Genomic DNA, 24,925 nt, shown 5'->3' on the forward strand with positions numbered 1-24,925 from the left:
TAAATTGTATTAGTCTTCAAATTTGACTGTTGTTATTATTCCATTCCTCCTTTTCCTCTCGTTCTTTTATTCCAATACACCCTTGGCCTGATCTCTCTTTTTTTTCTCTCTCTCTTACTTTCATGCCCTCTCATGTGCTCTCCCTAAACAAATGATGTATTTTGTTTCTTCTTGAAAGTATGAGATATTCCCTAGAAATGTATGTCCTCACTGGGGACGTCAGCTCAGTTTGTTCAGCTGCATTTTTTCCCCTCCCTTGTTTTCTCACTCACAAACTGAGCTTTGCGGTACTATACCATGATCTCATCTGGAGATCTGTTTTGTAAAGACTTTTGATTTTCTCTGGTCTTCCAGTTCTGGGTCTGGTTTTGAGCTGCAATATTTTTGTTGTATAGTGATAAAGTTTAGTGTTTGTTTGTTGTTTTTTTGTTAATTTGTCTTATTCATACAACCTTTTCATTTATCTTCTGACCATGTATGTCCTTAGCTTATATTTGAACAGTGATCGTGCTAGTTATTATTTAGTTGGAAGGTGGATAATACTAAAAGAACCAAAATGATACGTATTAACATTCGGAGCCTTGTACCAAAAAAATGTGTTTACTCAGAGCATGGTTGGTCTTGGCTGAGTAGCAAAGTTGCAGACATTGACATCAAACTACACAATGATGTGTTATATAGAGCCGACAGATGCACTAGAGGCGTTTGTGTGGCTACATATTTGGGCTTCTCAACGAAAAATACCTCATGTTGATCCAAAATACTTTGAGTATCGTTTTGTTGAAGTAATTCTTTGTGAGAATAAATAATTGTCTATTGGAAATGTATGAAAACGCCCAGTAATTACCATTAATCGGGAAAGACTCCAAATTAATATGTGATGTTCAACATGCTTGGGATTTATTTTACTCCGAATAAGTTATGTAGTTGACAAGCATGCACCCTGGAAACCAGCGGCCTCTAAGCCACTCACCGGTGGATAAAATGCAGCCGTGTTGCAGCACTCTCCTTTACGTCAGCCTACAGCCCTTCACTGAAAGTGAAAAATTTGCAATGCCCAACTTTAACTCTCTCTATTTAAATGGTAAAGAGTAGCCGTGTCCAAAACATGCAGGTACCAGCTTCTCATATTTAGAAACTGGCAAGCTTTATGTCTTTGAGATTGTTTTTATTGTAGAAACAAAAAAGTAAAAGTTATTTATATCGAGAGATATTTTTTTTAACTTGCCCGTAGCATTTGCCTATATCGTCTATACCACAAGTCTGTGAGCCACACAGACAGACAGTGATAATACATTATAATTATGGGCCGATCAGAAATGAACTTAAAGACAAAGTAAGTTCGATAAAGACAGAGTGAAATCCTCTCTCTTCCTTCATTGGCTAAATGAGACTTCTTGAAGCAAATACCGAACAAGACAAGCAGATACCAAATGCTTCTCTATATAGTAAGAGACCGGTTAATAAATTCAGACACATAAGTGAGCTAAGCTGTCTAATGTGTTATGTTGCCAGGCAATGGGTTGAGGCGCCTACAAATTGAGGTATGCTGTGATCTATCCAAGCTGCTAGTTAATGGGTTGAGACATATAGTAAAGTGCTGGCTAAATGCCCGCTATTTCCACCCCATGATGAAAAAAACTATTAGGGAAAATGCCATTCTGTTAAGAGAAGATGCAACACAGCAATTACCTGCAGAGCTGACGTACAGAGATGGACAACCACAACAGAGATAACAGTAGAACAATGCTGGAGGTAAAGGGAGAGGTCTCACATGTTCTCATGGTCACATTAAGGGTTAAGTAGCCATTAGAGCTATTTCAGAAACCTTTACCAAACTGCAGTATAGGGATGCTAGGATTTCTGCCGATACAGTATGCTGATATGTGTGTTTAAGAATAACTATCTTATGTCACTTTCACATTTCCGGTAATATTTCCTCAGCTGCTGCCTGGTGTAATGCTGAGATGGAATAGGAGTCCTCAGAGGTTGGTTTTTTTTTTATTTTGTATTCCTCCATGTTGTTTCTTAGAGTTCCTGAGTCATATTTCTGACAATTTCATTAATATACCGAGACTCTGTCTTTCTTTCTCTCTTTTCTCTCTCAGGTGGTCTGTTCTTGTCTTGCTCTCTTTTTGTATGCTTTTTATTTTTGGTCATTGATTTGTAGGTTGTTGTGATTCTGACCAAGTCACCACAACACTGAAAGACATTTGCTTCTCCTAATCTTTTACATGCCCCCGCTGACCATTCACGCACACACACACACACACGCACACACACACACACACACACACACACACTCAGAATCTCAACAGCCCTTCACTCCTCTTTAATAGTCTTGTTGCTCCTCGGTCCTGCTTTGTGCTTGTTGCTTACTAGCCAACGATTTTTTGTCTTTTTTTAAAAGAAAAACCTCGTCTTAGATGACACTTTAATGGTATGGAAAGAATTGAAAAGAGAAAATCATCACAACAAAGCACTCAAAAAAACAACAGACAACAAAGTTGCTGATTCAGGACATCACACAACTGCAACCAAGTGTACAGCACGTCTATAAAAGCTTTTACATTTAAAAAGTACTGTGGCGACTTACTGCACACCGCCAGCACCCACGAGTATTACTTCCTGGCATTAAAAATGGTATCGGGTACAGGAAGAAATTAGTTTTTATATTGGTTCAGTCTCCTCTCAGTCCCTCCATCTTCCACTGAAAGGAAAGAGCTAGTGGTCAGAGTGGAGGCAGAGTGTTGTTTCTCTAATACCCTACTCTAACTTGACACTCATGACCCCCTGAGCTGGTTGGAAAATGCTAATGATTTGTGATTGAAGTTGCACATTCAAAAAGGACCAGCTCTTAATTTGTACAATGCCTTTCACATACCGGATTCTCATGCAAGATGGCTTCTTGTGTATTTCTTTACGCAACCTAACCAAGCATGTAATGAAGAGGTGTTTTTGAAGGTGTTTTTCTCTATTCCAGACACAGTCAACAAAGGCTTTATACATTTCAATAGTATCTAATGCCAGATAAATAACAGATTTGTGATCTGTGTGCCAGCAGGCTTTGGGAAAGCTTAAACAAATCAAACATGGCCCACAGAGTGGCAGTTTATTACAATATTGTATGTCTTCTCCAAACTGTTTGCTAAATGTACCCACGTCCTTCGTTCCTGCAGCACGAGGCTGACTTATTTCAGGCCTGTCAGAAGAATGACGATGTGAGCTAAAGTTCATAGCATTAAAAAGGCCTTTGATCATCCAGCGTCCTTGGAGCAAACACAACCTCTTCAGACATTTTATCATTCAGGACGAGGCTACAACTCACAAACGCATGCTTGTCTGTTTCGATTGCTCAGCTGTGCATTAACCCAAAGACAGCTACAGTATGTCATCGCACATTTCTTTGGTAGTAACATTGTGTTACTACTGATGTACTGACACAGACATCAGGCCGAAACTGGCTCCAATCTGGAACGGGTATCGCTGACAACGGGGTCGATCTATTCAATTTAATTCCATCTTTATATGCTAGATGCATTATATATTGGAATTCTGATTCCTGGTTAAGTTTTGACTAATTTGTTGATGCATTAACAAGGTTTACACTCAAATTGTAACTCCAGTTAATTTTGATGATTTTTTACCAAGTGGCTGGTGTACAATTAATTATTGTAATAATAAATAACAATGAAGTACATTTATATCTATGTTTAATTGTTACATTTTGTTTTACAAAGTTCGGAAAGCATTTAAGTCAAGCCTGACGTTGCCTTACACACAAAAGAATGATTGCAGTCCCTTCAACACACTGAGGCAGACACCTTATTAATCAAACACTGGTATCGGCTGATACCCAAAGCCCAGGAAATGGCATCGGCTGCATCCCTTTATAGTACACTATCACTACACTGTGTGGCTTGTTTTATACACAAATGTAATGCATTACAGAGATTTTCAATCGCAAAATGTTTGACAGAGTTCCTGTTACAAAGCTAAACATGGCAGCTAAATGTGGTGGTTATGTAAGAGGAAGATGGAAAAGGTTTGTTTAATCATGAATGTTTGCTAACACTGACTGATCTCTATTTTGAGTTACGATGCAGTACGACAGCTGCAAAAAGGATTTCAGTGCTCAGCAAAAGTCACAATCTTGCATCAATCTCTGTATATATCAAATGTAAGTGATTAGCTGAATTATGGAATAGGGCATCAAAACTGTGGTTGCACCAGTCACTGGTACAGTCATGAGACAAGACACTCCACATACTGTACGTGTCAAAAGCTACGCTCTTCCAGGTCAGAGCCCGTGGCACGTCTGAGCATCCTCTTTTTAATAGACTATATCTCAGAAAGTTGTGAGAAAGTTGTGGTAGACAGCAATGAATAATACACATGCATACACAGAAGATAGTCCTTCGACTATCACCATCGAGCAGTGAATTTGAATCTATGTCATAGCTGTATTAGTGTTATCGTCTGCCCATGTGTTGAGCTCTGCATCAACAAGCAATATCACAATACATAATTTAGCATTTGCTAGAGAGGAAAGAAAAAAGCCAGGAGAGGAGAGAAGCATGAAATCAGATCACTAATCTTATGATGCAAGGATTCACCAGAAGTAGGTTAGCAAAATGACAGTCTTGCCAACTGTATGAGCATCCTGGTGCTGCAGAGGATACTGCAGAAAAAGATCACTGTCACAGTCACCTTCCATGATAGGATAACTGTCCTCTTGTTAAAATAAAGAGGAATAGGTGAGATGTAATCCACTTTTTTTGTTGAAAATTGAAATCAGTAAAGTAATGCACTTAATTAAGCACAATAATGCAATCTCATGATTGAATCACCTCCATAATCACTTCACTCAGGAATATTAGAAGCCAACTTATATTTGAATTATAATCATGGTCCAAGGTAGCAGAGCTCTCCCTCCTGGCTGTGAAATACCATCCTGTGTGCTGCCACAGTTACATTCCATTCACAAACAAGACGTTTTACCATTCAAAGCTGTACTTGCTTTTTCAAAGAGTTGCTTTGAGGCCATTATATGTTAATATGCATATTAATCAAGTCAGCACACATTCAATTACATTTTCTTAGATACACCTGAAAAGAGGCTTGATTTGTTGCTTGTCACTTTTGGGAATTAATGTCACTGAACGAATGTGTGTAGAGTCAGTAAATCACTGACAAGTTGGCTGTGAGGAGAGCAGGGAACAGAAGAGAAGATGAAAATATATGACCTTGTCACTTTAGGACAACACAAGACAGATAGCACCTCTCCCTATTGAATGCCCACTGTAACATCCACGGCATCTTATATTACTTTGGTAATGCTATCAATTACAAACCAGGCAATACCCTCAATTTCTAAAGATGTGGAGCTGTACATTTGTTAAAAACGATTACTGATGCTGTTATGCGTGGGCCCTGGAGATGTAGGCTGGCAAGATAACCATGACAGAACACATCAGCGGCATAACTATCACACCACGTCCATATATAGCATCCTGGATGGAAACTTCTACGTTCCTGTAAAGGCGCGAGATCGTCGGAAGGAACATTAAACAGTTTGAACCGAGCTAAATGTAAGTTCTCGGTCAGGCAGACAAGAGGTTACAGCATCTTCCGTCATCAGAACTACGGATACAACAGACTCCTGAACTTATGAGATGAGAAGAAAATGAAAGGTTTCACTTTACTGTGACTGTTAAAGCCCAGGGAGTGGCTGCAGCAGTCTAAAAGAAGATGCTTAGGTATAATTAGGGTGTCATCGAATAGTTTGTCCAGCAGATCACCGACTCTCAACACTGTGGCAAGCAGCGCAGAATGAGAGACAAGTAGCTGGCGTCACCTCGCCACCTCGCTAATAGCGAGGTAACTAAGCAGCTCCAGTTTGTCAGTTAAGTCAGTACTGTAGCAGATTGAAGGGTAGGCAGCATCAGAACATCTCTCCCCGTTCATTCTGCGGCTCAGCAGACAGCCGTGCGGCGGTGGTGGTTCGAATCTGCTGAGGTTTGACGTCACGCTCATTTACTCGCCATTGACGACCATTGTGTCACTCATGCTTATCGTACCCGTATGCTACATTAGCTCACCACGTAGCTACTTACATACCTTGTCTGTTGAGTTGAAGATGAAGTGTGAGCGTTTTAGCCCATTCTGTCGAGGTGTTATAGAATGAATAGAAGTGTTAACTTAACATTTATTCAACTAGGCTGGGGCGGTATTAAGGTATTACAGTGGACCAGGGTTTTAAAAAATCCCAAAGATATGATTTTCAATACATTTATATGGTGCTGTATTGATAAGAAGTATTGTAGTGCACAGCACATGTCCCCAGACGTCGTCTCTCCAGTGTAACAGGCTGCTGAGCTCAGAAAGACGGAGCCTAACTGCTTTTTTATACATGGGAAAGATTTCTAAAGGTGACATGTTTTAATAAGCAAGAAACAACTGATTGGCGTTCAATCCATTGAAATAATGGTGTGGAACAAAGCTGTAGCATGGATTTCATAGCTAGCTAGATTAGGTAAGCCTGTTCAACTGCTATATAATATCTATAATATATTTTGAAACATGGCATCCACTCAATGGATTTAGGCATGTAGATCAACTTGGATTTTCATGAACAACCATCACTTGGTTTTACAGAAAATGGTCAGAAAAAAAGAGAGAATATCCAGTGAGTCAGTTCTCTCAGTGTCCAACATGCTTAGCGGATAACACCAAGATCAATGGCGGTCTATGTTCCAAGTGCTGTATGAACCTGCCGGATGTATAATTGTATATGATTCATGCACCAGTGATTATTTCTTTGATTATGTCACTGGTGATATGGATTTCCCAGCTTACAGCTGTCATGAGCGACATCATGGCTAGTGGTGCATGTGTGTTCACGTCACTGGTGTTTTGGATATGTTGAACATTAATCGTCAGGGAGAAGACGGTAACAGAGGTCAATCTCAATGATATCATTGCTGCTCAGAAGATGAGATAGAAAGGAATGGGGAGGAGGAGAAAATGCAGCAGATGAACGTTGACAGTTGTACTCTTGAGTAATAGGGCAGCTGGCCAGACGGCTTTGAGTCCTGTCATGTTGTAATATGTTGGTGGAGTGGAAGAAAGAAGAGGAAAAAAGATTTGGTTGACAAGACCAGAGTCAACGGTTTTGTTCTGCGAGCCTTGCAGTCAGCAGACTCTCTGACTTATGTCAATGCTGGTATGTCTTGCTTTGCCTGCATTATGAAGCATGCTCATAAACTATTAAGAATGTGAGCCATGTGGACAAACCTGTTATGTCTCCCAGTGCTGCTTCATCACCTTGGCCCAGACGTGACAGGTTTCAAAGGACGGTGATGCTGATTTACATCACCATAGATAATGAATGATTCAAGAGGTGACTGTGAAGATCTCTGTGAGGGATTTTCATGCAAAACCATAACAGCATCCTTTTACTTTCATGTAAAAGGATGACTATTGCTACTAGCCTTGATGAGATCATTGTTGGTTACTCTGATTTAAAGGGTTCAGGGTCGTTTTCCACACAGAGTGGGTTTTGATTTAATATTGTCACTAAGACCCTTTTGGTTTCACAGTATTTTTGAGGTGCGGTTTACTTTGGGTTCATTAAAGCTGATAGGTTTAGGTTTATGGTGCGGGACATTAGGTTTAAGAGGAGAGAAGAATTGGCATGCAACAAAGGTTCCAGGCGGACACAAAAGACTTTGCTGACTTTGTAAAGTGCATTTTTTCGGATACACTGGAGACTCGTGGCAATGACAAATTAGCAAATGTTTTGATTGTGAGAACAGAAGTTACAGCTGCTTTTTGAAGAGAATTACTAGTAAAGTTTCTCATATTTGCAACATCATTTAATCTCAAGTAGCAGTCATGCAGACATTATATATAAAGCAAATTATTACAATCGCTTTTTCTCTGGTTCGTCTTCCTTTAAGTAAATTACAGGATTGCACCACTAAGACAATATTTTACTGCACCATGTAATTCACAATTTTCAATTGGCAAGAAAGATGACTAATCGCAGTCATCATAAACAGTGATTACTAATGGTATCCAAAACTTTTTATGCAGTGCTTCAATAAAAAAAAACACAGCAGATGATACATTTTGCATGACATTCTAGAAAAGATGAATTAATATCAATGGTTTCCACATTCAACCATAAATAATACTCTGATTAAAATATCAGTCATGTTGACAGAGCAGACTGTGGAAATAGAAAATACCCTGCTGAGCCGGAATTTGCAGATTGATTCCCTTTTGAGGCAGTGTGGCTTACAGCATGTAACTATGTAACTGATGCACAAATCAGCTTCTGTTATACACCAGTAAATGCAGAATCTTTGGAATCTCCATTCATTTTATAAAACTATTTTTCACTCGTCTTTTTCCAACATGGAAAAGCACAGCCGAGTTGTTGAGGCGATCTGGAAGCTTTTAACATCGGAACCAGATCCACTTTCTCACCGGCGCCAAAAATAGACCTGAATTCGTCTTGGTGTGTGAAGCACTGTGGCGATTCAATATGCAGAGGTAATTTTATATAATAATCAATCATATTTGCTGGTTTAGTAATGTTCAAAATGAAAAAAAGGTCTGAAAAGACAGCCACAACTTCTCGTTAATAGTTTTCTGTTCATGTATGGGTTATACCAACACCATGCTAATTAGTGAGCTTTAGAGGTGCAGGTAGCTAGCTGTTCACACTGCTTACAGTCTTTATGCTAATCGTTCCTTGGCTCCAGCTCAATACGTAGGTAGCGTACAGATATAATAAGAGTGGTATCGATCTCATCTAACTCTGGGCAAGTAAGCAAATTAATATTTCCCAAAATGTAATAGTTACTTTGACTCATATGGTGAGATGGGCTTTTTTTTCTTCCTTTTAACTACTTTTTTCTTTAAAAAAAAAACAAAGATTCATGTTATCGGTCACGTTATTCTGTTTCACAAAGGTTATTACAATTAATATTAAAAACAATTACATACAAAATGTAAACATGGTGGACATGTTAAAGTTTCTTATATTTAAGTTTACATCAATTTTTGATCATCTTGCATACCCCAAAACTGAAAACTGCAACGGCTGATAAATAATGTCTGTATGACGGGCTACAAGCTGCAGAAACAACTCGATGAAATAAAAGTTGTGCAGTGAGGTTATGTTGTTAGCCAGCTGCTCCTGGTGGGCTTCCACTTGATAAGCTTCGGTAATACACATGTATTTCTAATGTGTGTGTGGTATTCCACTGACGTTAGGATAGGCAACACACTGGTTCATAAGAAAGCTTTAATATTTTATCATATGATATTACATTATATCATACAGATCATTATATTATATGATAGTCATTCATAATACGGAATATGTGTTCAATAGAATAATTTGTAATTTGCTTCTGTGGCTCATAGGGTCCATGAGATAATATATATTTAACTAAATTAGAGTTTTGATGTATTATTATACTATCAAGACATGTATAATATGTTAGTATGAATATATAAATCACAAACTCATAAATACGATAATTGGATAAAGCAAATTAGGTAACATAAATTACAGCTTGAATATAACATTATACTATGGCAATTATATGGCAACATGATATACATGGGAATCTAATGAGGGATATACTTTCTACATATAAATTAGGTGATTAGGCTACACTGAACAGAAGTTGTTCGTGGATGAATAGAGTACAACAGAGGCAGGCCGGTTAGCCGGCTGAGTCGCCATTGAATGCCGATCTACAAGCAATTATCCTTTTCCAATTTTCTGACCATAATTCTCAGGTTAAAGATCTATCCTTTAATTAGTCGCGGCTTCCAATCAAAGGCACATTATTGCAGACAGAAACGGGGACAAAGTGGATCGATCAGACAGACAGACAACTGCCAGCTGACTTATCCAATACGTTAAAAGAGAATTTCTCCAAAGCCCCCTTATTAAGACTTCAGACTGAGAAAAGGTTCAGAAAAAGAACCGTCTGACCTAAGTAGAGAGTAGACAAAACAAAACCATTAGCAGAAAGGAAGCGAGAGGATGAGGAGGGAGAGGTTGGAGCAGTAGACTGAATGAGATGAAAAAAAAGGTAAATGGGCAGGAGAGGGAGGGAGTAGTTAAGAGAGCGATTGAGAAATAGAAATCAAACTTCAGAACAGAGAGACAGAGCAAGAGGAAGGAGGAGAAAAAGGACAACAGCTAAAAAGGATGAGGCAGTGAGTGAAAGAACCAGAGAGAGGAGAGGAGCAGGGGAGAACATTATACCAGATCTGAGTGGAGGAAGTCATTTAGTTAAATTTAGCCATCATTTAGAAAGCTCTTCATGCCCCCTAAAAAGCTCCACGCCAGCAGGCTACTGTATGCCACAAAATGCCTGCTAAAATCAAAATTAGGAGAGTAGAGAGGATGAGAAGAGAAAAGAGGAGCAGGCTTGCTATGTGACACCTCTCTCTGTTCTCTGTCTTAGTCAGTGCAGTGACGTCAGCTGTTTAACAGCATTGGTGTCAAATCTGGCCTTCCTCCTGTTTCTAGCACCAGGAAGAAAGCCTGAAAGAGACGATTAGAAAGTGAATGTGGATTTTTCATGTATATTTATGATACATTTATCCTTCTTGATTACTGTAGTGCATCCTTCAGAGGGTGGACACAATATCAAGAACATCTGTGTAATGCTACCTTTATGAAGCTTAAACTGTTCCATTCCTCCCCCAAATACCCTTTTGCTTTGCATGCTCGCAACTCTGCAGTCACACTTACAGAAGAAAGGGCCGATATCAGAGCCCCACACTGGAAATGAAGGTTCTCTGTATGACATGCAAGCCTTAATATAACAACATACAACTATTTGCAATATAGTGAAGTAATGAATGAAGTCGCTCTCCCTCTGGATGTGTTGTAATCCGAGCTTCTCCGCTCTTAGGTTTAATAGCCGGGCCGGCCGCGTGTGCGGCTAGCTTACTGGCTAGCTTACGGACGCCACACTGAACTGCGTTACAGCAATAAAAGTCGATACTCCGTCCTGACAGACGTCACCCTCAAGTTCCCACTCAGGTAAACACTGTTAGCGCTGTTAGCACTGTTAGCTGCGAGATGCCGGATCAGCCGCCGCCTTGTTGAGAGCCGTGTGAAAGCATTAGATGTGCTCTAAATTTCCAATTCAGCACCTTTAAACAGCAACTACAGTGAATACGAGACCGAAAGAACTTAACCAAGAGCCTGGGAATATATTACAGCTTGAGTTTCCTCTGCTGCTAAAGGCCCCCAGATCCTGGTAGTATTTAGTGGAAACCTCTAGATGAGGAGGAAGTCAGGAAGAGAAGTTTTCTTCTCATGCGTCCTGCTATTCACTCCTCTCACGTATGCTCACTCATGATGTCCTTGCTGTCATTGTTTGGGGCCCATCAATCCTGGTATCAGCTGTTCTCATCATTCCAATAGCACAGCGACACATCTACATTGTTAGCCTATCATCGTGCTGCTGCCTCCTTTTTAAATAAGATTCTCTTTCTGCCTTAGGGTTAGGATTAGTAGTACATTCATGCTGCTGTTATACGCGTCCTTCCACCTCCCCATCGACGCCCCTTCATCGCAGTCAGTCTCAGCAGAATCATTCTTAACCACCACCAGTGTCTGGACTCCATGGGGCTCGCTGCTGCTCAGGGCAGACGCCCCATGATTACAAAAACTTTATCACACATCTGTTCCACTGAACAATTATCTTCTCTTCAAAAACTTTTCTTTCCTGAGTGACAATTTGGTTATGATGCCTGTGAAAATGTCTTGCCATATTTGTCATGTTGCCTGAGGCGGCGTGCGTAACAAGCCAACAAACCATAGTTCTGTCAACGACGCATTCCTTGTTTTAATAACTGACGGCAAAAATAACCCCACACCGATGACTTCAGGGAGGCAGGAGGATTTCAAGTTGAGTTGTTTGTCATCTCCGTCTCTGGCATGCATGGTGTCTCCAGAAGTGCAGCTACAGGCTACGGGAAGCTACGCTTGTGTCGTCTTGGAAGTGTTTTTTCGCTGAGGAGGCGGTGTGTAATGCCCAGAGACAGGAGCTTCAAAACGACGCTGTTTAGGGGGAGAGGGCACGCAAACGTGACTTTGAGGTACTTCGACTACACTCACACACTCAGTGGATGAAGAGAGGAGCCCAGACAGACGAAACAGCACTTGTAGACTCAACAATTTTGTTTGTGCAATTTAAATAAGAAGACAACATGGAATGGACTTGTAACTTGGTCCTAGGAATCCACATCCGGTGGTCGGGGTGGCGACCATACCAACAGCAGGACCTTGATACCAGACAGCAGACTTCGAGCCTTGATTCTCGCACGTGTTTGAGGCAGCAGAACACTTAGGTTAAGGTTAGAGCAAGCAGAAACCTCCATGTTCTGAAAGTGCCTACACTTGCATTCTCTCTACTGCCCATCAGGGGGCAACTCTTCTTATTGCAAAAAAAGGTCAGATTGTATGGAAGTCTATGAGAAAATGACCCTAATTCTAGCGTGATATATTACCTCAAGGTGAATATGAGTTTATGGTCTCAATTGCTAGTTTCAAGTCTTCTTCAACAGCATGATGTTCACTTTGTACATTATGGTTCAATTTTGATTAAATAGACATTAAAGCAGGGTAAGCTTTAGGGCGTGGCTACCTTGTGATTGACAGGTCGCTGCCGCTACCAGAGCCGTACGGCGTCGCTACGTCACTCCTCCACAGTTCAAATATGGTCACTTCCGTTCAGTGGTTGCAAAAAAACAAAATGGCTACAGCTAAAATCAAAGATGCCGATGGCCAAAATGACGAACTCGAGGTTTCAAAACCGCATGTCATAAACCAATGGGTGACATCATGACGACTACATCCACTTCTTATATACAGTCCATGGTTGGTTTACATATGCATTATGTCACTCCAACATAACGGCTTGCTTGCTAGGTAGAAAATACCTGACTGAAAAAAAATATGTTCTTTAATATATTTGGGCACTACTAGTGTCAAAACCTTCATGTTTCATGTCCTCTTAAATGTTGCTTTGCTAGTGAGTTACTTTAAGTCCATTTGTAGTGAGCTTGGTAGAGTTAGTCAGCATAAAAAGTCTGAAGTTCTCTTCTTCATTAGAGTTGATAACTCTACACTTGGCATTGATCACTATCCTGTTGGATCGTCATATTAGATTTATTGTTATTGTTATAAGCTGTGTGTGTTCATATCTTATCATCTTCCTTCTTTAAAGTCTGCCTTGATGTGCCATCCTGTTTCCCTATGGGTGTCGGTGCATCCAGGGTACGTAACTGCGCTGTAAGCTGCTTTGGCACTAGCAGCATGCAGTGCCGTACTGCTGCAGCTAAAGCTAAGTCTTGGAGAGATAATGGCTTATTGTCTGCTTCCCCTCGACCATCAACAGATTAGAGTCGTGTAGACATGAAGGCTCTCCCTCTCCCTCCCTTTCTCTTTAGTTCTCTACTTATCCTCCCGTTTTTTTTCCTCTCACCTCTCTTTCTCTACTCCTCTTATCTAATTCTTCTTCTCTGTAAGCCGACACACTCTCTCCCTCTTTCACCCACCCCACACCACATATCATTTTTTAACATGTTCTCTCTATTTTCAGACATCATCTTCGTTCTCTTCGCTGCCAGAAACACAAGAAAACTGCAGCATCAGCCAAGGCCCTCCCCACCACCACAACAAGACACTTGCCCTACCTCGCTCTTTCTCCCTGTGTCTCTCTTTCTGTGATAGCGACCAGAAAGCTGTTTATAATACCAACAGTTGCTGATGTGGCCATTTGACATTTAGACAAACAATCTACGGAAACGGCCGTGGAAAGAGAGGAGCAAACGAGAGTGGAACGGCATAAAGAATGAAACGGCGGACAAAAACAAGAAAGAGGGGGTAAAGATAGCGAAGACGAGGTGCAGAATTGTGAAAAGGATGGAGGATGAGACAGTCAGAGATACTGAGAGAGGAGAAACTGAGAGGAATGTTGGCAGGGAAGCAAGAGAGCAGCACAGGAAGAGGATAGAATGGAGCGAGAAAATAAAAGGTTGGTAAAGAGCGGAGGAAATGCTGGTGAGAAGAAGTGGAGAATGAAGAGACAGAGGAGAAGAAATAGATAGAGGGCAGATGAGACTGTGACAGGAGAGTTATTTCAGTGGTCATATAGACATCTCAATGAAAATGCCAACAACCTAATCAAAGGACTCGAAAGGGCAGAGAGAGAGGAGAAAGAGACGCCGAACAAAATCATGGAGGAGAATGAGAAGGAGTGAGGTGGAGGAAGTTGATGAGAGAGGAAGGACAGAAAAGGACAGAGGGACAGAAAGATGGAGAGTGGTGGAGGAAGAGAGGGAGGTCAGACAGTGAGGGGATAGATGGTGATAAGGAGGGCAGGGAGAGGGGGAGAGGGGGAGAGAAAGGGAATAAAATTGAGAAAAATGAGTTGCTTGGAGGAAAAGAAGGAGAAGGGGTTCGATACATAAACCGTAGAAAGAAAAGAATCAAGAGTCATGGATGAAAAGAGGGCAGAGATGAGATAAGGGATGAGTGGAGCGCGAAGGAAAGAAAATGTGTGAGAGAGAGAGAGAGAGAGAGAGAGAGAGAGCATAGCTTGCTTTTTTAAATACAAGAAGCATACTTGAAACTCCTCATAGAAGCAGCTTATTGTCCAATGTGCTGAAGATGTGCTGAAGGGCCCCGATACTGTCTCGCTGGCAGAATTAGAACAAATTTGAGTCAAGAATATTGTTTAAAAAAAACAGAAGTGCAGGACTTAAGACAGGTGGGCAGACAGACAGGGAGGAAGACAGAGAAGCTGTGCTATTTGGCCATCATTTGTCAGACAGAAGTAAGCAATTGCCGTTGTTCAGATTTAATGGCCTGTAAAGGACACTGCAACATCAATTTTCATACAGCTGTAAGTGTGTGTTTGTGTGTGTGATTGAAAGAAAAAGAGGGAGAATGTGTGTGGGTGTGTGCGTGTGTGTGTGTGTGTGTGTGCGTGTGTGTGTGTGTAGCTGATATTGCTACGCTAGAGTCTTGGAGCCTTTTACAACCTTTCCTTTATTGTTGCCTTATCACACGGCTTAAGGCCTTCCCTCCTCCCCCTCCCCTCCCCTCTTCCCTTACTCACTCCTACTTCGCCACTCCTCGTCATTTCTCTCAGTCTCTCCATCAATCTCTCTTTCTTATCCAGGTGACGGGGCAATACTGCTCAGTTTACACTTAGAGATGTCAGCATGGCATTAAAACCCCAGAGCGTCAGCCTTGAACCATTTTAATCTTCTTTTTTTATTCGAATTGATGAATTGTTTCACATTTTTTCCATTGCCCTATGTTATTTGATTTAGTTTAATACAATTCAATTTGATTTGATTTAGTTTAATTAGATTCTACTGGATTTCGGTGGATAAAATCCTGCTATTTCCCCAAAGGATGGAACAAGGAAGCATTGGTAATAAAGCACATTGTGGTCTTTAATGGAAACAAATAAAAAGTAAATTCAACAAGAAACAATTTAACAGCCATTATGTGCCTAGTACGTTTCTTGGCCTTGGACCCTGGAAACTAATTTCGAACCTTTTTGTAGAGTTTAAACACATTTAAGAGGCCTCCCTTCAACTCTCCATCTGCTCTCTCTCTCCTCTCCTGCTCTGCCATCACGAAGGTACCTTGTAAAAAGCCTTCAACAAATCAGCAATTGCCTCAGTCAGTCACGTAGCCAGCCTGTAACACAACCAATCAGCCAGCAAGTCAGTCAATCAACTTAACAACCAGTCCATCATTTAGTTGGTATATCAAACTGACAGTCAGTCTGTCAGCGAGCCTGCGGGCCAGTTTCTCACCTCCTCTCCTTCCCTGTAGGGCTGTACTGCAGTGGCACAGTGTATCGCGGGACCTTTTCAGCAGCACTCCTGTGATGTTGGTTTCCAACAAGCTAACATCTATTAACACCCTCCCGGTTTATATATCTCCGTCTCTCCCAATCTCTTTTTCAGCCTCCCTTCCTCTGCCTCCTCTGTCTTCCTCGCTTTGTGCACCACGGGACCATTTTTTTTGCCGTGTCCTTACGATGTAGGTTCAACACTGCAAGCGACCATTACTGATCATTAAAAATGGATAGAATAAGAACGATGCTACTGAAGCAACGATAGCCTGTGGCTAATGCATTTATCAGACGTACAGTCACACATGCTCAGTCCAAAACACGTAAACACTGATTTACACACAAACATGCCGGCTGTCAATGTGGACACGCATCAAAAATCTTCCAAATACCAGACATGCAAGTGCAGAAACACACACAGGGCCCCAACTAAACAACCCCTCACTGACAGTCACATATTTTATGTTTGCACACAGGGCTCTGCCTGACTTCATTTGCACGTACAAAGTTCCAGACTTTATGGAAATACAGATTAAATTCCTTTGCATGAACACTCATACAAGCAAATGCACCCACTCATGCAAACTTGTGTAAACAAGCAAACACTAATACACATGCGTAAACAAATTGAAGACTAACAGATTTACTTGCAACTTGCAACACTACATTTATATGACACACAGCTTGTACAGCGTTCGCATGACTGCACGCAGAAAAGCATGTGAACACACACACATGATGTCTAGATACAGTGGCACACACACTTTTAGCCAACGCATGGACATTTACACACAAAAGGGAACTCAAGCACAAAATAATCCCATCACTACTTCCCCCTAACACACACACACACACAGATCTAGCCCTAATCATTTTTCTCTTGAAGGCCGAGACAAACACTCACACTAGCAGACTGTTTAAAGTGATTCATCTTCTGCAGACTTTTCAACTTTCTACAGAATAATGTAGTACAACAACACTCACACATTTTACAGAGCAGTCAACCCGTTAATGTGAGTGACAGCTGCATTAAAACATTGGACTGCTCAGCAGATGAATGGAGTACACATAATTTGACTAACAACACAAGGAAAGACCGTCAGTGAGAGAGGAACACAAACTACTAAGGAATCTGAACCCTTTGCCAACCTGGAGAGTAATTATTACTGTGGCTCTATGCATTTTTTTCTGTGTGTGTCTCACTGTCTCATTCTCTCCCTAAAATCACATTAATGGATGAAAGTAGCTTCTGCTGCTGCTGACTCGTTGCTTTGAAATGGAAATGTAACTCATTGGCTCCATATGTAGAGCGCACACACACACACAATCATATTGTACACGAGGCGCACACACACACACACACACACAGCGTAGGTGTGCTGTAAAATTATCTCTCTCTCTCACACACACACACACACACACACTATGCCCTTAAACCATGGAACTAAGCGAGAGAATAACTGAAATAACACTAATGTAACATTAACAGACACATTAGCCCATTAATGTTAGCCCGCTAGCCAGGCATTAGCTTACAGCTTATAGAAAATGCCATGCTAACAGAAAGCCAAAGCAAAAATAATAAAACAGAAAAAGTACATTAACAGATACATTAGCCTCTATATTCAGAGGACAGCAGCACCAAACCAACAGATACTCAGGTTTAAAGCTGCAGGGTGGTAGCCTACAGCAGATAGACATTAGCATTCAGCTGCATACAGGATCTTTATTCAAGCTAAAAAATGTCCACACTGCTTAAGTGTCTTTAAGCAAAACACTGAATTCTAACCAGCTTCTACAAGCTGACCCTGCACTCTCATCCAAAAGTGATTTTCCCTACCTGTATCAGTAATTACCATATTACTTTTATCTGTGTTATTTTTGCTTGCTAGCCCTGGGATACGCCATAGTGCGGCACAGTTTTACATTCATACCGGCAATGGCCCTACATCAAAAAATTCAGCATCCTCATTCATTTCAATAAGGCCAATTTGCTGACGCAGTGAGTGCATTGCCAAAAAGGGCTCCAGCTGCTGCAGTACTCATTTAAACCCCTTTACTGTTAGCAAACATGATGGCGTATTTTTGTGGGCAGAGTACAAGTTATTTAAGGCTGGCTAGCAAGTTTTGTTGGCTTGTTTATTAACCAACAGGACATTAGGATATTAGCCGATTCCTCCAGCACCAGCAAACTATCTTGCCCTTTAGAGCTGGCTAGTTAGTTAGCTTGCTAGCTTGTCCATCTCCAGAGCTGGCTAGTTAGGTAGCTAGTCTCGGTAGCTCCCGCCTGATCTCCTCCCAGAAAAGTATTCTCCGAGCAGCAAGGAATGAGGCAGAGGGACTGGAGACCCAGCGCTGCCGCTGGTGGGCTCATTTTCTGTACCAGTGTAACGCCAGCGTGAAAGCATGGTGGAGTCAGCAAGAACGCTAACTAACTAGCCAGCTATAAATGAGGTGGATTTAATAGCTTAATGCTTCATATTAGCAACATTTTCTCTCCATCTCTGAAATTCGCTAGTGTCTAGAATCACAGTTTATAATCTCAAATGTATGCAATATCAATTATGGCACCCAACAATATAGCAAGATGACATTTTCTATGTATAAATGTAGCCCACTACTTTGAGGTGATTGGTGTTTGCCTCCAGTTCTTCCTTTGTTTGCCTCAAGCCAACACTGTGACGTAATCATGACGTCGGTTGGAAATGGGTCTCAAGGCCTGAGTGTCTTACTGAATGTAGCACTTAACAACAATCAGTGCTGAACAATCATCTTACTGAACAGTGCTGTACAATCATCTTACTGAACAGTGCTGTGAGTGAGAGGACAGATTCACTTGCTCGTGTAAGTGCATTTGAACGTCATGAAATAGTTTAGGTTTAGATTTTTTTTTTTAATGAAACAAACTAGATATGAATCTTTACACTAAATTGGACAAAACAATTTGAATCAGCAAAGATTTTTGTATTTTCCACCTAAGTTGTAAATCCCTTCCTAAAACGTAGAAAGCGTATCAAACGCAGTATAGTGTCTTCAAACCTTACTTCGGTTTGTATTTCTTCTTCTCTCTTGTAGCAACACAAGCAACAAGTGCTATGTTTTGTTTTGCAGTGGCATTGTCAGCCTTAACAAGGCCTACCAAATACTGAAGATCTAGACATACATGGAGGCACGCATGTACCAATTTAATGCACACATGGAACGGTAAATGCAAAGCACCATTTCTTGAACACGCTACGACCAGAATACATTGCATTGCCGTTAACACAGCAAACAGACAGAAAATGATGGAAGTTATGTACTTCACTGGAATTTGTAAAAAATGTACCACAGCTGTTGATGTTTTGAATAACTTTTTCTACTTAAATTGGGATATCAGTTGTTAGGAATGTCTTGTAGCCACACCGACTGATCTTTCATTACAAACTCTAGTTGAGAGGCTCATTTCATGCTTATTTTTAGAGCTGGCTGGCTGAGTAATCCTGTGTTATGAAATAACCCTCAGCTCCCACCACAGCGAGGCGTCTGCACCACAAGGTACAGAAAAACAGCAACAAACTGCTATGCCAAAGTGGCCGCAATAAAAGCTCGATACCAGCTAAATTAAAAGTTTTCACCCATGATCTAAATCATAGTTATTTATGGCCTGCTACAGCACGTAGCTCATCTGGCATCTACGTATTTGGGGTTTTAATAGCATACTATAGATTTATTTAGATTCTGGATTATGCAGACAAAACTAACAGTCTAAATATGAATGTAATGGTCTCTATTAGTTCGGTTTAAAGATTTCAGCGGAAAAAAACAAAAAACAAGATGGTGGTTCAGAAAAAGAGCCTGACAAATACACGAGACATGGCATTTACTCAGGCATACTAATGGGTGGTAAAACACAATTGGACCCGCTATGCAACAGCACTTTTATGATGTTCATAATTTCAAGCTCTGTCGTGCTATTTCATATGATATACACATGCTCTTGTATTTCGCTTTTTCATGCTGTCCGCTCTGATTTGAAATGACAGATAGATGTGCAATGCTGCTGCGTGATGCAGTATTTACAGCAAACATGAAATATTTGAGTCTAGTCATTAATATCAACAGATTTTAGAGCCCTGTTTGCTCGTGCCTTTAGGTCAGCTCGGTGGATTTCCCTCAATATCTGAGGTATAAATTCAGGGCAGACAGGGTTATGATGTCATTACTTAATGCCAGACATTACTAGCCGAGCAGCACAAGATGGAAAAGTCATTCCTGATTAATCGCATCTGCTGAGGAATACATTTTCATTTTCTCTTTCACTTTGTCTCCCAGTGCATAGCAGTGCCTCTCTTTCCTCTCTGTCCCAACGTCTCTTTAACACACTTGCTCTGATCTCTGCCTCTATCTCAATCTCTCTCTCTGTCTTCACACAAAGTCTCTGCTCTCTCCCCCTGCATTAGTGTAATGTATGTAGGCCATGGCTCTTTTAAAAGTTCTGTCATTTGAACACTATAAAGATAGATTACTTGCTCATTTTCAAGCCAGCAAGGATGGCTAAAAAATACTTTTTCTTTCCAGCATGCTGAGCATAATGACCCATGCACACTGAATATGTAGAGTGCCTTTTCTTTGATAGTTGACTCTACTTTATGACACTAACTGTAGGAGTTTCACTTCACGAGTTCTGCACCTACAGTATATTAAAATAATCTCTGCAGTAGTTGTGTGTATTGAAGTGTGTGTGTTTTCTCTAGTCTCACTGGACGACTAGAAGGACCCTCATCAGTACTCAGTCAGATGTCTCTCTTTCTGTTGCGTTGTACACACACACACACACACACACGTACAGGGTTTCATGCTCTTCTCTCAAGCTCAGATTGTTTGAACTGTGTGTAAACTTTGGTGTGACTGAGGGGATTCAATTATTATACAAGCACCTAAAAAAGAACATTGACCAAAATGTCTCTCTGTCTGTGCATGTGTGCCTTTTAGTCTGTCTCTCCCACATAGAGGTGAAAGTTGTAAGTACTCCCATGCTTCTCATACATAGGGCGCAGAACATTATTTAAACACATGTGAGCATGTTAACTATTGATCAGAATATATCCTGGAATTATCTGAAGTCCTCTGTTTTGTTTTAGATGGAAAACGTATGTTGAATCCCAGGTAAGCTACTCAACAAATTTAGTAACATTTTATTTTAAGTTACCCTATTTAACAATATACAAGCATTTAAAAAATGTTGATAACGCACTATAATCTAGTTATAAGCAGATGTACATAGAGCTAGCTTCGGTGTCAGCATGAGGCCCAAGTGCAGGACCCCTGTCATATGATAACAGCTGACTTTATATGGGGAGGATATCATCATCATCTCTGACGTATACACTCTCTTTCACATTTTATTATGCTTTCTGAATTTTCACAAATTTCACACTTCTTTTATGTCTAATACCCTCAGTTTTATGTACCTACAGTGAATTTTAATTGGGCAGATAGCTCTGTTTAATTAGCCATCTTCTCATCCACAAGAACAATGTGTGTGTGTGTGTGTGTGTGTGTGTGTGTGTGTGTGTGTGTGTGTGTGTGTGTGTCTGTGTGTCAAGTGAGTTTGTCAATTTCCCATGTGTGTGATATTAGTATGCCAGGCAGAGGGACAGACAGCCAGTCCCAATATCTTGTTGTTTGGCATTGATTCAATGTCAGCTAATTGTCACCATGTGCATGTATGTGCATGTGTGTGTGTGTGTGTGTGCGTGTGTGCGTATGTGTTCAGGTTTTAATGTCCCTATAAGGATGAAACATTAAAAAGCTTTGGAAACAGAGACATTTTATCATTTAATCATTTAATGAAAAAGGGAATGACAACAAGTCACTGAAATGTCCTATGTCTGTGAGTGCCTGTTTATGTCTCTACGTGAACAAGCGAGTGTGCTTGAATAATTAAACAAGTGCTTCATGGTCCCAGTGGGGGTCTAAAATGAATTCCAGACATGTTATTCTCAAACGTGTGTGTGTAAGTGTGTGTATGCACGTGAATAAGTGTGCGAAATGATTTTTGTACAGTCCCCTGTAGAGTGTAGTTAACAATATAGCAATTATACAGTAAAGGCACTAGCTGGGTTTTATGGCAATTATCAACATATTCCACATGTGGACGTGTCTTGGCTGAAACAACCTGTTGATGAATGAGCTTAATATATATGATTTCTCACAGCACGGTTCGGCAGGTAAATGTAAAGATTGTACAGGAGTGGGGCAGTATTGTTACATGGACATCCAATAAGCATGATGGTGATTCAGGATTAACATGATTTTTTCAAATCTATTTGTAAGAATGAGCTAATGTTGCTCAATCCAAAATCTTGAGTTGTTTTTTTGTATTTGATTTGGAATTAGACTCTTTAATTTATATTGTATTATGTAGTAGTATGTATTATTATCATGATGTACTTACTACTAAGTTTTAATTATAGAAATAATGAATGTGGTGATTATATAAAGAACCTCTAATATGATTGCCAAAACATGAACAGAAAATAAAGAAGCTCACTTACCGGCTTAAAAAACTAAAATCTGATTAATATAACTTTTTCCTCCATCTTCATGCTGCTTTTGCACTTTCGTTCATGTCTGAAGATACCTGACTTTTTTTGACATTTTTAAGTGACATTTCAAGACAATCAATAATTAGTTGTGTGTTGGAATTTAAAGTGCGACATCAGATTTAAAAGGCTGGCAACCATCTGGGGTTTGAGGTTTGACGAAATAAATTATTACCACCCTCCGTCTGTCTTTCCAGATGTCAGTCTACCCTTTAATTTTCTTAATCTGTCTTTTTGTGTGTTTAACTCTTCGGTAACTAAAATAGCTGCAGGTATGCCGCTCATCAAAATGTCCTAATGTGACACAGAAAAGCTGAGTTTGTGGCCATGGTCAGGGTTTTTGGAGGATGCATTGAAAAAGTAAACTAAATGTGACATATTCTACATTTTCTTAAATTGAAAAGAATGATTTAATATTAAATCTGCATCATACATAGTGTAACTATAAAACTGCTTATGACTGTGTGGCAAAAACAAAATGCAGATTTTAGAGCTGAAAAACGACGGAGGAAACACAGACACAAACAAGTGCACACACAGATTGGAGTGAAAGATGAAGCGTAGGTGATAAGAAGAAGCAGTCAATCACAAACAGCTTAAACAAGACATATTCATCAACATGAATTCTCCTGCAATCACACTTTTACTCAGATTCCTTTATTTCCAGGCTGACAGTCTGCATGTATGACAGGGGCATACAGATAAAGATCACACCACCAAACACACACACACACAATAAATGCACAGTATGTAACACCCAGAGATAGAGCGGTGAAGAACAAAGTACGGTTACACACCTAATTATCAGGAATTTTAACACTGCTAGAAACAATTCTGTTGTGTATCGCAGAGGGGGGAAATCGGACAGATGTGTGCATGTGTGTGTGTGTGAGAGAGACGGAGGGATTGAGAGAGAAATGCAGAGGGACAAGCATTGAGAAAGAGAGGGAGGAGAAGTGCACACAGAGACGCTATTGATAAACAAAGTAACAGTAACGCTCCCACCAAACGAGGAGAATGCTAACACTCTCTTCTCTATCCATGTTTGACACGAGAAACCTCCTTGGTGACTAAATCCCCACCAACAAAGACCTGCTGGGCCGCTGACACGCAGCATCAATTCCCTGTCATGCCATCAGACTCTCTACAGCCACTGAGACCACCGCTCCTCTGTGTGTGGTGACTCCACAAAAACCATGCTATACAGTGAGTGTGGGATTTCCTCTCCCAATGCCCTCTGGGAGAAATTCCACCTCATCTCCCCCTGTCTGAGTCTGCTCAGTTGTAGACAGTAACACAAATTATTAAGTTAGTTGCCAAGATGTTGCCTCATACAAAACAACATTTGAACTGTTTCCGTTTCCGATGCGATCCCCCTGATGTCTGTCTACACTTGGAGAAACTGCATAAAGTCTGGGATTTGTTTCGAAGTTGGTTTATTTGTTTTGATAACAATATCTGCACAGCATTAGAGGCCCCAAAATGAGCATGCCTACTGTTCCCCAGATGTAATATTGGGTCCAAGTTGGGCACTGCACTCTCTCTCACCCGCGCGCACGCACACACACACACACACACACACACACACACACACACACACACACACACACACACACACACACACACACACACACACACACACACACACACACACACACAATAACCTACTGTGCGTGCATGTAGGCTAGTTCTTATTCTCTCTACCTCTCGCTATTTCAAACACGCACGCACAAAAGGACACACGGACGCCATCCCCAGAGAGACACGCGCGCGCATACACACACACGCGTATACACGTAACTCTCTCTCTCTCGCTCTAACACACACTCACACACACACACACACTATCGTGGTCCGCAGCAACGAGACGGAACGAATTAACCACCTTTCTTTTCCTCTCACTCTCGTGTGCACGCTCACACGCAAACAAACCAACCTGCGAATGTTCTGATCCCTTCCAACACATGCGCGCACACACATATATGCAGGCATTCAAGCGCCCGGGCACGCGCCCAAACACGCAGACAAACCGAAAACCTCCAAAAACTCACCCTTGGACGAGGAGAAATCCCCGAAGAGAAGCCCCAGCAGGAGGAGAAGCGGCAGGTCGCGTCTCAGCCTGCCCGTCTTCTTTACGTTCAGCCTCCTCCCCATCAACAGCATGTCCGGCGCTCCCAAATCCGTCATTTTGCTGTTAAATAAATCCAAGCTGGCTTAATGTTAAAGCCTTCTCCCCACCTTGCCGCTCTGCTTGGTTGAAGGAAGCGGAGGGGGGTAAAAGAGGACGGCCGCCCCCCCTCCTCCTTTTCCTTTCGTTTTTATACAAAAAAGAAAAGAAAAAGAATTACACCCGAAGATCAATCACGAATACCCCACACACACATGTCCATGTTAACGTTTGGACAGGATAACCGG

The 24,925-nt window shown here is 41.0% G+C and overlaps 1 protein-coding gene across 1 annotated transcript in view; it reads right to left on the bottom strand.

Annotated features, from left to right (window-relative positions):
- The window catches only part of LOC142970066 (CUB and sushi domain-containing protein 1-like), a 362,809-nt gene extending 338,112 nt beyond the window's left edge, over positions 1-24,697 (bottom strand). The window contains exon 1 of the mRNA XM_076110217.1: positions 24,562-24,697. Coding sequence (XP_075966332.1) covers positions 24,562-24,697 — 136 coding nt within the window. The remainder of the gene's footprint in view (positions 1-24,561) is intronic.
- Positions 24,698-24,925: the final 228 nt, after the last annotated feature.

The sequence above is a fragment of the Anarhichas minor genome, unplaced genomic scaffold, assembly GCF_050575085.1.
Source record: "Anarhichas minor isolate MPS153535 unplaced genomic scaffold, ASM5057508v1 ptg000042l, whole genome shotgun sequence".
Taxonomy (NCBI): domain Eukaryota; kingdom Metazoa; phylum Chordata; class Actinopteri; order Perciformes; family Anarhichadidae; genus Anarhichas; species Anarhichas minor.